Below are 17,037 nucleotides of genomic sequence, written 5' to 3' on the forward strand. Positions count from 1 at the left end.
CGCCTGTGATCAGCCCTGACCCCTGCAGGGGTTCTGTCCCCCAGCCCCAACCCTGCCCTGAGCCATCACCCCTGCCCCTCCTATCTGCTCCCCAGCAGCCCCCCGGGGTCCTGCCTGACCGCACCAGCTGCCCGAGCCCTCCCCCTGTCCTGCCACCCTGCTCTGCCCCTCCTCCAGAGCAGCCCTGGTCTCTGCGGCACCCCACTCCATAAATGGGCCCACGGGCTGGGGGCATAGGGCCCAGGGGCCTACCCTACTCCCCGGAGTCTTGGTTGCTGTTGCCTGCCCCGCCCCCAGACGTGGACTCCTGAGGAGGACTTGGGGCCCCAGGTGGCCAGCCGGCTGCCCGCAGTGGCCTCCATGCCCTGTGGGCCTCTGTCCACTGGCCCAGGCGGGCAGCTGCCTGCTGGGGTCTCCCGGCCCCTTGGATGCCCCCTCCCGCCCTGCTCGGAATTCTCTGCAGGGTCTTTTCCGGGCAGTCTCTGCCTCAGGCCCAATGCGGCCTCCCCAGCTGCGCTTGTCCTCTGGGAGGGGACTCTCCAGAGAGTCAGCCGAGGCCTCTGAGCCTCTGGCAGCCGCGCCTCAGCATGCCAGGGGGGCTAGCAGCACAGACCCGGGCTCTGTCCCCCTCTTGCTGGTGTCAGGCCCTCCCCTCTGCGGCTTCTGCAAGGGCGTGGGGCCTGCCCACCCTCCCCTCCCTGGTCCACCCCACGCTCCCCACCCCATCCCGTTCCATCACCTTTTCGTCCCATGGAGACACTGTCCCCCCGGCAGGGAGCCTGGGTCATCTGGGGGAAACTGAGGTTCAGGTGGCTGGGGTGGGGTGGAGGGGAGACCCCCCGGGAGCAGGCAGGGAGCGGGTGCCTCTGGGGTCCGCTGTGCCTGCTGGGCCGTGTGGGCGGCCAGGCCAGGCGTCCGGCTCTGGCCCGGAGGGGCTCACCTCGGCTTGTTCTTGCTGGCCCTGGGCCTCCTGCCGTACCAGCTGCAGCTCCCCCCGCAGCCGGCTCAGCTCCGCGTCTCGTAGAAGCAGGGCCTGAGTGACAGGGGTGGGGCGCTCCTGAGCAGGCTGGGGGCTCTGATGGAGGGCTCAGTGGGGTGCTGGGAGTCACGGCCCCGACACCAGGACAGCGGGCTCTAGGAGCAGGGAGCCCCTCGGAGGCAGCTGAGTCCTGGGGGGGCGGGTCCCACCTGCGCCCCCCTCGTCTCCGCCCAGGATGCCCCCCCTCCACCGGCACCTGCCCAGTACCTGCTCTTCCCCAGCGTAGGTCAGGGGTCTTCATGGACCACCTCCTCCCTGGAGCTCCCCACCCACCCCAGGCACAGAGCAAGAACCACGGACAGGTCTTAACCTCCCCAGACGCTCTGCGTCGCTGAGAGTGAGGGGTGGGCAAGGGCCCCCCGGGGGTGCCACATCGCACCCATTGGCCCTAAGGTGGAAGGGCCCTGCTCTGTTGCCAGGCTGGGAGGGGACTCAGAGTGACTCGCAGTCAGTCACAGACATGCCTCCCCCCACGCCAGACCCATCGGGACCCCTGAGAGTCCTGTCACAGTGCGACAACCCACATGTGCGTGTTTACTTATCTGTTCAGTCACTCAATTGTGCGTGCTTCAGGACGGCACAGGAGGGCAGCCTGGAGGCGTGTGTGTATGAGCCTGGGTGGGATGCCCTGCTTCCAGGGTCTCCAATGATTATTTCTAGCATTACTGATATCAGTCGCAGAACTCCCACCAAAGGGAGGCCAGCAGAAGGAAGGGGGGTGTCCCTGTGCCCCCCAGGGTGTCATCAGCCGTGGAAAAGGCCCATCTAGGGGGAGGGGGTCTGGGAGAAAGGATACATGTGTGTGTATGACTGAGTCCCTGTGCTACTCACTGGGAACTGCAGCACTGTTAATCGGCTGCATCCCAATACAGAGTGCTTTCGTGTTAAAAAAAAAGACCACGTGTGAGCTCAGTGTGGAAGGACCCATCTGGTTGGCGATCCCAAGAAGAGAAAGGCCTGGGGTGCTGCCTGTGCCGCAGAGGTGGGCACAGCGGTGTTGGTGCCCACCTGCCGGTCTGCGCGCAGCCGGGGGAGCGTGGAAACCCTGAGCGTCCCCAGTGAGGGGCTTCCGTTCTGGACCCGCCCTGAGACCGCACCTGAGCTTGTGATCCGGGAGCCGCAGAGAGGCCCCCACTCAGCCTAGGGAGGAGGCTGATTACACCCATGCAAGCCAACCCCAACAGAACCCTGAACTTGCGGGTTTAAACATCCTGATTTGCCAGCAGGTGACCTGCCCTGACTGTGAAGAGACGACCCTTCCCTGGGTCTCTCCACCAGACTTGTCCTGACCTGCGTCCTTTACAGCAAAACTGTAGCTGCGAGTCGTGCTTCCTGGAGTCCCGCGGGCCACTCGCGGGCAGCAGAAGCTGAGGGCCTTACCCAGAATCTCACACCGTCCCTGGACGTCGGTAGGGTGCCTCCAGGTCCTCCTTTGCCCCCCACCCTTGCAATGCTGCCACCCTGCAAACGCTTGCTTCCTCCATCCCAGGATGCAGGAGAGTGGAACAGCAGAGGACACGGGCTTTGGTGCCCAGCAGGTGCACGGAGCCACTCCGGGCAGGTTATTCACCGTCTGCGAATCTGTTTCCCAGCAGCCAAGGGGGCCCCGAAACAGGGCGCCCCTTCCAGTGTTCTGAGGATGAAACCAGCGAAGCAGAAGTCTGACAACGAACCTTGGTTATTCCTGCACTGTGACTCTTCCATCACGATTTGTAGTTTGCACTAACATCTGAGAGTCCCATGCGATAACCCACGTGGAGGTATTCACTTGTCTACTCCGCCCACTCAGCAGTGCGTGCTTTAGGATGGCATGGAACACTGAAACAGCCTGGTCTCGGCGGGTAGCTGTCACATGCCCAGTGTCTGCTTAGAGGCTGGTTGGCTGGTTGGCTGATGGATGAACACACTGACGGATGACTGGCTGGCTCATCAGACAGACTGAAGGATAACCAGATGCACGGATGGACAGTGGATATGGGTGGGCAGCTGAGTGTGTGGACAGAGGAAAGGGCCTGTAAGTGGCTGACAGATGAGTGGTTGAGCAAGTGAGTGCATGGGTGGCTGAATGAGCGGATGGATAGTCCTGATGGTCATGTGTGTGCATAGCTGGATGGGTATTTAAGCAAATTGATGGATAGATGTATGGTCAAGTGTGTGGATGGACAATTGGGTATGTTAATAGATGGCCAGATTTGTGGGTGGACGGCTGGGTGTGTGAATAAAGGATGAACATTCAAGTGGATAGAAAGATGACGGACAACTGAATGGAAACACAGTGCGTGCATAAGTGTGTAAATGTTATTGTTGTTCAGTCACTAAGCTGTGTCCAACTCCTTGCGACCCCATGAACTGTAGCCCACCAGGCTTCCCTGTCATTCACTATCTCCTGGAGTTTGCTCAACTCATGTCCATCGAGTCAGTAATGCCATCTAACCAGCTCATCCTCTGTCATCCCCTTCTCCTCCTGCCTTCAACCTTTCCCAGCATCAGGGTCTTTTCCAATGAGTTGGCTCTTTGCATCAGGTGGCCAAAGTACTGGAACTTCACCTTCAGCATCAGTCCTTCCAATGAATATTCAGGGTTGATTTCTTTTAGGATGGACTGGTTGGATCTCCTTGCAGTCCAAGGGATTCTCAAGAGTCTTCTCCAGAACCACAGTTCAAAAGCATCAGTTCTTTTGAACTGGTCTCAGCCTTCCTTATGGCCCAACTCTCACATCCGAGCTTGACTACTGGAAAAAACCATAGCTTTGACTAGATGGACTTTTGTCGCCAAAGTGATGTCTCTGCTTTTTAATATGTGTCTAGGTTGGTCATAACTTTCCTTCCAAGAAGTAAGCGTCTTTTAATTTCATGGCTGCAGTCACCATCTGCAGTGATTTTGGAGCCCAAGAAAATAAACTCTGACACTGTTTTCAGTTTTTCTCCATCTATTTGCCATGAAGTGATGGGACCGGATGCTATGATCTTCATTTTTTGAATATTGAGTTTTAAGCCAGCTTCTTCATGCTCCTCTTTCACCTGTATCAAGAGGCTCTTGAAATATCAGTAACCTCAGAGCAATCTTGGTTCCAGCTTGTGCTTCCTCCAGCCCAGCGTTTCTCATGATGTACTCTGCATAGAAGTTAAATAAGCAGGGTGACAATATACAGCCTTGATGTTCTTTTTTTCCTATTTGGAACCAGTCTGTTGTTCCATGTCCAGTTTGAACTCTTGCTTCTTGACTTGCATACAGATCTCTCAGGAGGCAGGTCAGGTGGGCTGGTGTTCCCATCTTTTGAAGAGTTTTCCACAGTGGTTGTGATCCACAGTCAAAGGCTTTAGCATAGTCCATGGAGCAGAAGTAGATGTTTTTCTGGAATTACCTTGCTTTTTTCTAAGACCTGGCGAATGTTGGAAGTTTGATCTCTGGTTCATCTGCCTTTTCTAAATCCAGCTTGTACACCTGCAAGCTCTTGGTTCACATATTATTAGAGCCTGGCTTGAGGGATTTTGAGCGTTACCTTGTGAGAATGTGAAATGAGTGCAATTGTGAGGTAGTTTGAACATTCTTTGGCAGTGTCATTCTTTGGGATTGGAATGAAAACTGACCCTTTATAATATGTATATATGTGTGTGTGTGTATATACAGATATATGTGTGTATATTTGTAAGTGGGCAGGTGGACTAATGGATAGACAGGTGGGTGGATACATAGATGGATGGCTGGACAGGCAGATGGATGGACAGATGGGTGGGGGGGTGGAGAGATGGATGGAGGGACTGAGTGGAGGGTGAATGTGCACCAGGAGTGCGGTAGGAGATCAAAGCTGCAACTACAGCGACTCTTCACGGCGACTCCCACAGCCCGCTGACTGGGCCGGAGCAGGCTTGGGGGTGGATGGGGCCCGCCTCACGGCCCCCGTCACGCCTCTCACGCCAACCCCCGCAGCCCGCTGACTGGGCCGGAGCAGGCGCGGGGGTGGATGGGCCCCGCCTCACGGCCTGTCACCTGCTGCTTCTCGTGCTGCAGCTGAAGGAGACTCTCGTCTCGCTCACGCCTTAGGCTCTGAATTTCCTCCTTCAGCGCCGCCCTCCTGGTTGCGTTCTTTGCCGAGAGCTCCTTCTCCTGTTTCAGCCGGCGTGCTGCTGCTTCCTTTTCCTCCATCAGAGACAGACTCAGGGTCTCCTGGGCCGAAGGAGAGGGACAGGTGTGAAGACGCACGGGTCAGAGCTCGCGCGAGCAGCAGGCCTCTGCGCTCCTGAGTGAGAGCAGGTTCGTGGGCACCGGGGCGGGACAGCTGCCGGGGGACCGTCCCGGCCAGCCGGCTGCAGGGCCTGTCTCCCGCAGTGACAGGAGCTGTGGAGGGCTCTGGGCCTCAGCATCCACCACGCCACGGCCCAGTCACAGCTCAGAAGCCGTTCTTGAGCTCAGGGAGTGCCAAGCACCCTGACAGCAGTGTGTGTGAGGACGTGCCACACAGGGTCTGCCCGCCTGGGACCAGCGGACGGCTCGGAGGGCACGGAGCTCCCTGCAAATACGGGCCTCAGACCGCGGCAGGTCAGCCTACACCCGGGGGCACCTCTTCTGTGAGGGACACAACATCCAGGCGCACTGTGAGCGGTCCTCCGGCCCGCCTGCCACCGCTGGTCTCCTGCCCACCGCCCCTGCGGACACAGCAGACCCCTGGGCAGTGACCGGGCAGACCTTCTCCCTCTGGAGCCAGGCGAGGTCCTCGCGGTGGGCCAGCGCCCAGCTCTCCAGGGCCAGCTGCGCGTCCCGCTCCTGCTGCGCCGCCTGCCGCCGGAGCCTCGTCTCCTGGGCCTCCTGGACGCTCTGCAGCTGCTCCAGTTCCACTGCCGAGTGACAGGTATGTCCAGACCTGTGGGGAGGCCCAGGCCCCAACACCCAGCCGCCCGTGGGCCCCTGGATCTGGGGAGGCTGCAAGCTGGTGGGACAGAGCCCCCCGACCACTCAGCAGGCGCATGTCTTGATGGCAGCCCCCACAGGGGCACGGGGTTGGGCAGGGGCTGCCACGTGGACCTGTGACAGCCCATCCTGAGCCTTGGGCCGGCAGCAGGCCTGGCAGGTGCCCGCCAGTCGCAGACGGGAGTGGCAGGAGCTCTTGGGTGACCTCAGACGTGAGCTCCCTGCTGTGTTCGGGCCCCATTGGGGCGCAGTGACTGGGGGCTGCCCACCAGGGGACAAGCTCAGGGAAGCGGGCAGAGGGGGCCCGTCGGAGCAGCACCTTGCAGGGCCTGCCGGGCCAGCCGTGCACCCCGGGCCTCTCCCTCCAGCTGCTCCTGCCGCGCCTGCAGCTGCGACGCCAGCTGTTGGGCCTCAAAGAGGCTGCTCTCCAGGGCGTCCCTCTCGGCCCTGCAGAGAGTCATCACAGCACAGGCGAGTCACCCACACCGGCAGAGGACCCTGCTGGACGAGGGGCAGCACGGAGCCTATTTGCTAGGAGGGTGTCCTCCAAGGCCGGGCTGTCCATCTGAAGGCAAGCAGAGGATGGCTCATTCATTTTAAATCTCTAAGAACAGATTGGCGCCCACACAGAAAATAGGTGGATTAAAAAGCTAAATACAAAACCAAAACAGGTAACAGCTAAGCAACTCTGAACTGTAAAAAGCGTAGAAAAAAGTACAGAAGGATATTTTATAGTCTTAAGCGAGACACAAAAGTCAGAAGACAAAAATAAGGAGGCCAACAGTTCTGAGTACATTTAAAGAGAGGGGGGCAGAGTTTTGTGCAGAAAAGATTCCACAGATCAAGTCAAAAGATGGGGGGACAGACTCGGAGACAATATTTGCACTAAATATACTGTAGTTAATGTCCATCGAGTACAAAGAGCTCCTACCGATCAATGACAGAAAGTGGCTTATCCTATCCTACAGGAAAATGAGAATAATGGCTGTTATTCACAAAGAAAACAGGAATGGTGAATAAACACATGAAACTCACTAGTCCTCAAGGGGGTTCAGATTTCACCTGTGCCGTTTCATCCATCATGCATCACATCAGCAAAGCTGAAAACAGTGATCATATCTCTTATTGGCAGGGGTTCGAGGGCCACTTTGGCAGACGGGGACTAAAGCATACACTGTGTGTGTCTTTCTTTGGACCAGCAATTCCAGTTCTAGGGTCAGCGCTTTAGAAATATACGTGAACCGATGACGCAGTCCAGGACACTGCCTGTAGCCTCACACAGGGCCTGAATCAGACTCAGCGTCAACGCAAGAACATTTCAGAAACCCGGTGCATCTCGTCTGCTGCTAACGATGGTGAGGAAACTCTCTGCCCGCCCTGAGAAGCAGCCTCCAGCGCAGAACACGCGCAGCACCATCCCTGGGGTGAAGCTGCCTCTGAGTCTGGGCACAGACAGGGCCAGTCAGAAAATGCCTGGGATGAGCTCGGCGACTCAGCAGCTCCCGCTTCTGGGGAGGGTGATGGCAGGACCCGCCTCTCCGACAGCGAGTCCATCAGTCGCCAGCCAGACAGCGCGCCTGCGTTCATGTTGATGGTTATGTGCTGTGTCCTGCCCTGATGCACGGTGAAAAAAACCCACTGGCCAAACAACAAGGACACTCCACAAACACTCAGCACAGACGGCGTGTGAAGACACAGCCCACGCCCAGCCCCAAACAGGCCGGCGGGCCAGGGAGCGCTGTGGGCGCAGAGGGCCTTGCCTAGCCTGCCCATCTGGCCCCCGAAGCCTCCCTCGGGCCCTGCACACGGCTGCTCTAGCATCGGGGTGGGGCGTGTCAGCACCTCCCAGGGCGCCCTGGTGTCTGCAGAGCCCAGGAGCCTCGCTTCTCTGATACCCGCCCCCCAGGTCCCCGCCATCTAAGCTCCCACACGTTCTCCACCCCCCACGTCCATGTGCCTGTGTACTCTGCCTGGAGGGCTCTTCCCAGTTTTCTGTCTGCCTCACACCCACTTTCTCCCAGGCGCCCGCCTGGTCCCCTCTGGGGTCGTGGCCTGTGTGGGTCAGACACTGAATGGTAACCCAGAGGGAGAGACTCTGAGAACGAGTCCAGTCTCTCCCTCATCCCGCCTCCTGGAAGGCAGCTGGCACCACCAGCAAGGGCGTGGGGGTGCGGGTGAGGACCCAGGCCATCTCGCTGAAGCCTGAGAACTGAGAGGGTTCCCTGGTGCTGCAGCCTTGTCAGGGCCTGGGACTGGGGGCCAGACGACCTCAAAACCCAGGGTCCTCACTCATTAGGAGAAGCAAGTCATGTCAAGCACCTTGTCAGCAGAGGCTCAGACTGGTCACTGGGAAACGCTGTATAATGGGCATGTGACTCTGTCTGGGGTCTGCAGGACCACCGTGTACAGAGACCCTGGGCCCAGTGGTCACGGGTGAGTCACGGGAGGATCCTCTGACCAGGGCCTGTGAGCTGGGCAGCAAATGATGGCAGGAGGAAAGAGGCCCCCGACCCCTGCCCTGAGTGCCAGTGGGGCCTGGGAGGGGCCAGGGGCAGAGCCTGGGACCCTCTGCTGCCGCCGACCCACAGAGACCTCGTCAGGCTTCCTGCTGCAGTCTGTGCCCACAGTTGCATTGGGAGGGGAGTCTTCCCTCTTTCCTTCCCTCTTTCTTCCATGACGAAGTTCAAGGACCGCGGGCTCTAAGTTTCCTCATAGCCTCTAGTTCTGGAATTCTGGGAGGAACTCTTTCTACAAAAATACTTGGATGTTCCTTAGACGGGCGCAAGGTGCAGAAAGCCATGACCTGTGGATGTCGTCAGAGGTCACGGGCCAGCTCAGTTCACCAGGCAAGTCTGCAGGGCACCCCTTCTTGCCTACGAGTGTCTGTCTCAGCTCTCCTGGCAGTGGCCCCAACGGTTTCAGGGTTTACCATGCCCCCCCAGCCTCATGGCTCCCTGGAGCTGCTGCCACCCAGGCTCCAGGAATAAGCACAGGGCCACAGGCTGCCCGTCTGAGCCCTGTGGCTCCCAGGATCCACTCAAGGACATCAATGGCTCTGTGTCTGCTGGCCATCTTGCCCGCTTTCACCTTGAGCCTGCCCAAGAATGACAGGGGAGAGGCGGGCAGTTGAGGGTACCATGGGAGTGCATGGATCCAGCCTTGCCTGAAGCCGTGTATACCCGGTACTGCTCAGGTCCGTGAGCAAGACTTTCCCCACCTTTCTGCTGGTCTGAGATGGGTTTCTGCTGCCTGCCACCTGGCCAGCGCAGCCCCGTCTCTCAGGAAGGCTGTCCTAGGCACATGTGCCTCTTCCAGGGGCTCCTTGGGCCCTCAGGCACTGCGTTCGCCCCTCACTTATAGCCTCTCTCCCATATACACACACTTGCTCTGCCCCTGCAGTCACTGGGTGACTGCCCATCCCCACTACGTGGGCTCCTGGAGGTCAAGGCCACACGAACACTTGCTCGTAGGTCCCCAGGTACCTGAGATCGGCTGCCTCCTCGGCCATGAGCTGACCTTGCTTCTCCAGGGCCTCCTGCTTGGCCAGCAGCTGGACTCGCTCTTCAGACAAAGCCTCCTTCTCCTGCAGGGCCCTCTGGAGAGCGGCCATCTGGGCCTCCTGGTCCTGCAGGCTTTGGGCCAGCTGCTTCTCCAGGGCCTGTTTCTTGCATGTGACCTAGAGGAGGAGGAGGGGAAAGTCCAGCAGAGAGAGTGGGAGGGTTACGAGGGGCCTCTCGAGGGAGAAGGACTTCGGAAAAGGTGGTTTCCTTCAGAATAGCAACAGAGGAAAGTGTGGAGGAGGAGCGTGGCCAGGAGACGTAGAGGACCCCCCGTGCACATGTGTCTTCACAGCAGAGGGGCCTCCAGCCCTGAAACCACGATGGAGAAATTACTGGGTTGAGCATCGCCAGGTGGGACCCAGCTGTCAATCTAAACAGCAACCTTTGCTGGGCCACAAGTTTCCGGGGCTGGGAGACATTGCACAGAAATGTGAAGAAGGTCACAGAAGACCAGGTTGTTGCACACTAACACCTCCAGCAGGAGCATCACAAAAGTCTGGACAAAATCTGTCACAGGAGTCCGAATAGGGCCTCAGAGAGCTGCCCAGGGGCTGAGACTGAAGGAGCCAAAATCCCAGAGGAGAGGGAGGTAGAGGAGGCCACCACTCAGCATCTCTTCTCTCCTTAGAGCATGTGCGGATTTAAGTCTGGGCTGAAGAGCTGAGAAGCCAGGGAGAGCTTCCAGCAGTCCTGTGTCTTTAGGAGTATAAGAACTCGGGCTTACAGACCTCAGAGCAGAGGGTCCTGATAAGCATCCAAGTTTCCAGCTGTAATCACAGGAGGGCTTCGTCCTCGTAGTGCTGGTGAAGCAGAATAGACACTCCCCCAAACCCGGCTCCCCTGGAGGCTCAGATGGTAAAGCATCTGCCTGCAATGCAGGACCCGGGCTCCATCCCTAGGCTGGGAAAGTCCCCTGGAGAAGGGAATGACTGCCCACTCCAGGATCCTTGCCTGGAGAACTCCATGGACAGAGGAGCCTGGTGGGCTGCAATCCACGGGGTTGCAAAGAGTCAGACAAGACCGAGCCGCTGACACTTTTGCTCTTCTAGCTTTCCAGGACATGAAGATCAGGTTTGAATCATCTCAGGCATGGATTACAGTGATCTGCCTCCACTGCCTGCCAGAACCAAAAGGCAGTCTTCCCTAGAAGAACAGCATCATCGAGATCCTGAAATTATCCCTACAGTTTTTTATATTTAATACGTGGCTTTTGTTCAACACAACCAGGTATGTCAGGGGTATAATCACTTGGCAAAAAGCTGCATGTAAGATAAAACAGACACATGCACCTCCCTGCCCGTCTGGCTTCCAGATACTGAAGTTATCAAACACGGACTTTGACACAGCTGTGATTAGCACGTTCAAGAAGATGGGTGGCAAAGTGTGGACTTTCACCACAGAACCGGATGCTTAACAGAATGAGAACCACGACATGATCATCTTAACAGAGTCAGGGAACACATTTAATGGGATTCAAAACCCATCCATCGTTAAAAAAAATCTCAGCATGCCAGGAATGAAAGAGCACTTCCTCAATCTGATAAGAGGCATCTATGAAAGACCTGAGGACTGCATCATACTTAACGGTGACATTCTTTCTCCAGTCGGGTATGCCATTAACAGAAAGATGGCCATGCCCACCACTTTTTTTCAACTTTTTTCTGTAGGTCTTTAGCCAGTGAATTAAGGGAAGAGATGAAAGTCACTGAGACCAGAAAGGAAATAAAACCGCTGTTATTCACATATAGTGTGATGATGTGCATGTAAAATCCCAGTGCTTATCAGTCTGTCTGTCAGGGTTGCATGATCAAAAGTTGATATATGAGATTATATTTCTATATACTAGTAATGGACATAGAAAAATGAAATGCGAACAGCAAGGCATAATATCAAATCCAGGAATTAGTTTAATCAAAGATGTGTAAGACCTCTACACTGAAAACTACAAAACACAGCTGAGAGGAATTAAGTAAAGAAAAAACGGAGAGATGTACCATGTTCATGGATAGACAGCTGGGTAGAGTTAAGATGTCCACTCTTCTCAAACTGATCTATAAATTCAACAAAATCCCAGGCAAAGTTCTACCAGGGTTTTTTGGGTGTAGAAATTGACAAACATGATTCTGAAATGTAAATAACCAAACAATCTTGAGAAGAAGGATTAGATGGGAATGCTCAACATTACTTCATTACAAGATATTAGAAAGCTACAGTAATGCAGGTTACTGTAGCAGGTTTGGTGAAAGGATGAACAAATCGGTCAGTCTGCACAGATGAACAATATGATCAGGACACATACACACACACATATGATCAGTTTATTTTTAACAAGTTGCCAAGATCATCCAAGAAGAAAGGAAAGTCTTTTAAAAATTGGAGCTGAAACAACGGGATATTAATGCAAACATTCATGGACCTCAGTTCCTGTTTCACACCACACACCCACAGTTTTCACACCGTCATGTACATCAGAATCACGAGGATGGATGATTAAAATCCAGAGTTTTGGCCCCATCCACAGAGTTTCAGATTCAGTAGGTTTTGGGAGGGCAGCTGAGAATCTGCATGTTAAGCAGGTTCTCAAGTGATGACTGACGCTGCTGGTCTGAGGAGCACGCTGTGAGAGGCTCTGCTGTACAGAAAAACCAGCTTTAAGTGGATCACAGACCTAAGAACTGGAGGGAAACACATCGGATACTGTCTTGTCCTTGGGCTGGGCCAACATTTCTCAGACAACACCTAGAAAATACTAACCATAAATTTTTTAAAAATTTGCTAAACTGAATATTGGCAACGTTAAACTTTCCTGTCCATCAAAAATGTTGGCAACAAAATGTGTACACAGATCACACAAACGTGAGAACATCTGTCTGACAAAGTGCTTGTACCCAAGATACGTGAACTAGAAACCCGTAATCAAAATGGGAAAGCCCAATAAAAGTAGACGATAGCCCTGAACAGACACTTGACAAGATAAGGGATACAGATGTTTAATAAGCACATGAAAATGTGCTCAATGCCTTTTATCATCAGAAAATGGCCAACAAAACCACAAAGGCAAGTAACTCCACACACTGAGAGTGGCAAGGCGGGTGATGCCAAACGCTGACCAGGCTGAGCAGCAGCCGGAAGCCGCCCACAGTGCTGGCAAGTGGAATGATTCAACCACTTGGGAAAACTGCTTGGCAGATTCTTTAATGTTCGAGAACATCTACCCCGTGACTCCACAGTTCACTCTCAGGTATTTACTCAAGAGAAATGAGAATATCCGTATAGATTTGTACATGCGTGCTTGTAGCAGTCTCGGCTACCTCCAAATCGGAAACCTAAAAATCCAGCAGTGGGGAAATGGGTAAAAGATTTAATTTATCCACACGACGGAATATTACTATGCTGTCAAGAGCAGGAGCCTTTGCCACACCTAACAACAGAGATGACTCAAAGACGTCATGTTGAGGGTGAGAAACTGGGCCCCAAAGTGTGTGCACCCCACGACTCCATGTGCAGCAGTGTCTGAAGCTGGTGAAGCCAGTCCACGGTGGCGAGGTCAGGGCAGGGGACGCCTGGGCGGCCATGCCACCGGGGCGCTTGCTGGTCTGCTGCAGACACTCTGCATCCTGACCACGGTGGTGGCCACACCAGGGCTCACCGCTGAGCTGTGCACTGGCTTTACTCAAGGTAGAGATGCGTCAACCAAAACAGGGAAAGGACAGGACAGAGCCTGAGAAATAGGAAGAGGCTAGCCTGAGTCCCGAAGGTGACCGGCCATGAAGTCTGAATGCCACGGGGGCCCAGGACTCTGCAGGGACGGGTTTCCACGTGCACCACCAAGGCTGGAGTCAGGAGAGAGCAAATGGGCCGCAGCGTCTTGTGCTACGGAGTCTGACCACCCCCATGGAAGATCCACGTCGGCAGATTTGGGAACGGATGCACGGATGCAGCTGTGAGCGTGTGACTGGCAGCTCTGTTGTGTGGCCGTGGCCCAGGAAGGAGACAGACAAGACGACGGAGGGGCAGGGGAGCCTTTCCCTAGAGTGTGTGAGCGTCACTGGGCCCGAGGCCTTCGACCCTCTGAGCAGGGGGGACCCAGCCCCTGGGTGCTGGGCCCAGGCCTGATGTAGACGTCCTTTCTGTGTGCCGCATCCCCATCCCCTACCTCCCACACCGGGAAGCCGGCTTCGAGTCAGCCAAGTTGGGCAGCCTGAGGTTAGAAAGCCGACATCCGAGGGCCAGCGCGGCTTCTAAATCCATGTGTGCCCGTCCACCCCAGAGGCGGGGCGGCCCTGCTGGATGGGGCTGGGGACTGGGAACCCCATGACCCCCTCACCTGGCCCACCTGCTCCTGCAACTGGGCCCGTTCTCGCCGGAGTCGGGTTGCCTGACCCTCCAGCCGCTCCAGCCGCTCCTCCAGCTGCCCGCAGGCCCGCTGCAGTCCCCTCCTCTCGGCCCGCAGGAGCTCCACCTGCCGCTCGGCCTGCGCCAGCTGCTCCCGGGTGCCCGCCTGCCCCTGCGCCAGCGTCTGCTGCTGCGCCCGCAGCTCGTCCCGCTCCTGCTCCAGCTGCCGGGTCGGGGGTATGGGGGATGGTCTGTGTGCAGACCCAAGCCCCACGTGCCCTCGCCCCCAAGTCCAGGAGTGGATACGGTGGGGAGGAGGATGGACGAAAGGGGAGCCCTGAGCTCGGGGGGCCGGGACTGGCTGGGGCTCACGGCTGCTCTGGGGAAGCGGGACCCGGGGAAGGTCCGTGCCCCTGGGCTCTCGTCTCACCTGCAGGACGAGGTGGTTCAGGGAGCCTTTGTCCTGAGCCAGCGCCTCTGTCACAGCAGCCATCTTGGCCAGGGAATCCCTCTGCTCCACCCCCTCTGCCTTGAGCCGGCTCACGAGCAGTTCCAGGTCAGCTTTGCTGGACTCGGCCTAGGGCAGGGAGGGCACAGGTCACCCAGCAGGGAAGCTGGGATGGGTTCTAGATCTGGGGGAGCTGCGGTGGGGTGGGGAGTGAGCTGCGCATCATGGAGGCATGCAAGCTGGAGCTCCGGGGGGCCTGGAAGTGGTCCTGCAGTGGTGAGGCCCCGGGGGTGGATGGCGGCCCCTGGGTCCAAGGCTGCAGCCAGGGGAGGCAAGCGGGCAGCCCAGGGAGGGTCCCCCAAGAGCAGCTTGGCCAGCACTCAGGGGACGGGCCAGGGCACACTGGTCGGGGACCAAGGAGGCCACCCTCAGGCTGGGGCCGGGGAGGACAGGGTAAAGTGGGGTGGCGTGGGGACACCACTGAGGCTGGGGCCGGGGGGTGGCCTGTGAGCCCAGGCTGATGAGGAGGGGGCGGGGCAGGGCGGCTGGGGGCGCACCCGGGCCAGGGCACCGTGCAGACCCTCCCTCTCGCTCTCCAGGATGTCCCTCTGCAGCCGTGCTGAGTCCAACGCCTCCTGGGCCGACACCAGCTCCGTCTTGAGCCCCGAGACTGTGCCCTCCAGCTGCTCCAGGCGCCCTTGACTGAGACCCAGAAACAGAGGGCAGAGGGCATGAGGCCACCTCAGGACGAGAGCCGGGCCACCTCGTGGGGCCTGCAGTCAGGGTGACCGCCTGAGGCTGCCCCCAAGGCCCAGGGCCCTGGAGGAGCACGGGTCCCCTGCAGGCCTGGAGTAGCTGCCCGGACCTGGGTGACAGCTTGGGCCAGGAGAGGGCACCCATGCTGGGGCCCACCCCAGCGGGGCCCAGGGATTGGGGTGGGTTTGCCCGAGGTAGGGGGTCTGGCACTGGCTGGACTTGGGGTGGGGTGTGAAGGCGGTGGGTGGTGGTCAGCGTGAGAGGGTCTGCGGTCTCACTAGCACCCCCTGATGAGGCTGGTCCCGGGGGTGGGGGGACGCGGGGCCTGGGGGCCGAGACGCCTGCTGGAGGCCCACCTGCTCTCCAACGCCCTCCGGCCGCGCTCGCCCTGCCGCTCCAGCGCCTCCTTCTGCTCCGTGCACTGCCGGAGGCTCCTCTGCAGCTCTGCGTTCCTGGCCTCCAAGCTCTGTTTCTCAGCGTGGGACGTGGCTGCCTCCCCCCTCAGCTCCTCAACCGTCTCCTCGAGAGCCGTCTTCTCTCTAGAAGGAGGCGAGGCCAAGGCTTGGGGTCCTGGGCACATTCGCACCTCTGCCCAGCGCCTAGGGGGCGAACAGGGCAAGGGGGCCACAGAGGCCGCTCTGGGCCAGGCTCAGGGACACATGCGGACCACCCCCAGCTGGTTTGTCCAGGCAGGGTGGCTCCTGGGTGTGGGCCTTGTGAGAGCCTGTAAACCCGGAGGGCCGACCCTGGGGTGTCCCTAAACTCGGGCCTCTGCCCCCGTGCGCTAAGCCCAACCAGTCTGGCGAGACCCCGTGGGAAGGAGGGAACCCCAGCCTGCCAGGGGCCCCCACATCTCCAGGTGCTGCTCACCCGCCCTGACAGCCGACCCTGGAGACCCGCACCCTCGTCAGAGCTGAACTCACTGCTGACCCCCACCCAACCCCGAGGTCCCCTCTGCAGGTCACCCGCCAGCCAGGACTGGATCTCAGCTGTTGCCTACCCGGCCGGGCCCCAAAGCACCAAGTCCTGAGGCCCCAAACGCCTCCTGACTCAGCCTCTCATCCCCTTGTTGAGGGACTGCTGGGTCTGTCTCTCCCAGACCTCAGGACGCTGCGGTCTAGCTGCTCGTGGGAAGGCGGTGTCCCAGCGAACAGGCCCCCATGGCCCCGCCCCAGTGACCGCTGCTCCTCAGCAGGCTGAGGTGGCCCTGCCTGCCCTCCCCACACCATGCCTCCGCCCATCGCTCCTACCGGAAGGCCCTCCCGAGACCTCGCAGACTCCCCCATTCCTGCCAGGCCTAACCTGCCTGCTCCCGTCTCTGCCATGGTCTGTGCATGAGCAGGACTGGGTCTAATCTTCCCTTGGACCCCCTGTCCCAGCACTGAGTGCACTGTTGGGCCCTCCAGAGAAGGGGTAGCCCCGAGGGACCTGCAGGCCCGACCCCCGGGTGAGCGAGGGGAAGCACGGGAGGCTGTCCATCCGTCCCCTCATGGCTGCCTCCTGCAGGAAGCCTTCCTGGGCTGCCAGCACGTTCCCACCCCATACTCCGGCTCAGGCAGCATGTGGGTCTGGGAAGCCCAGGGCTACCGTTGCCAGGGGTTCTCTTCCCGGCCCTCACCACCACCCGCTCCAGGAGAGTCAGACGTGCACAGAAGCATCCAGACAGCCTCCTGGCCAAGTGCACCAGGAGACGCCAGACCCACGGGACACACCAGGAGGGCCGGCAGGGAACTGGGGGTCCATGGACCACCTGCCAGGGATGGCCCAGACCCCTGGAGGACTCTCGGCAATGGGAATGGAGCGGCAGGGCAGAACACAGCCTGGTCCCAGGAAGGGCGTCTGGGAGGCGGGCCGAGGGGCAGGGCTCGTGCTTTGGGAAAGTGAGTCCTGGACGCAGCCCAGATGGGCCCAGAGCAGGAAGAGGGGTGCTCAGTGCAGGCAGGGCTTTGGGGTGAAGAGGGGAGGGAGGCAGCCTCCATCTGGATGTTTTC

At 58.3% G+C, this 17,037-nt stretch overlaps 1 protein-coding gene across 6 annotated transcripts in view; it reads right to left on the reverse strand.

The window, feature by feature from the left end:
• CROCC2 (ciliary rootlet coiled-coil, rootletin family member 2) overlaps nt 1-17,037 on the reverse strand; it is a 69,147-nt gene that overhangs the window by 27,103 nt on the left and 25,007 nt on the right. For 4 of the 6 annotated variants that reach the window (XM_086374593.1, XM_086374577.1, XM_086374566.1 and 1 more), the window contains exons 12-20: nt 15,403-15,585; nt 14,848-14,992; nt 14,273-14,419; nt 13,835-14,065; nt 9,430-9,623; nt 6,267-6,394; nt 5,726-5,874; nt 5,030-5,206; nt 941-1,033 (exon numbers count right to left, since the gene is read on the reverse strand). In XM_086374593.1, coding sequence (XP_086230719.1) covers nt 941-1,033; nt 5,030-5,206; nt 5,726-5,874; nt 6,267-6,394; nt 9,430-9,623; nt 13,835-14,065; nt 14,273-14,419; nt 14,848-14,992; nt 15,403-15,585 — 1,447 coding nt within the window. Of the gene's footprint in view, nt 1-940; nt 1,034-2,699; nt 5,207-5,725; nt 5,875-6,266; nt 6,395-9,429; nt 9,624-13,834; nt 14,066-14,272; nt 14,420-14,847; nt 14,993-15,402; nt 15,586-17,037 lie in introns of those variants that run through there. The other 2 variants (XM_086374585.1, XM_086374615.1) reach the window with 2 other exon arrangements.

Source organism: Bos grunniens, chromosome 3 (genome assembly GCF_055505025.1).
Source record: "Bos grunniens cultivar Pamir isolate PY7600 chromosome 3, Bosgru_T2T1.0, whole genome shotgun sequence".
NCBI lineage: Eukaryota > Metazoa > Chordata > Mammalia > Artiodactyla > Bovidae > Bos > Bos grunniens.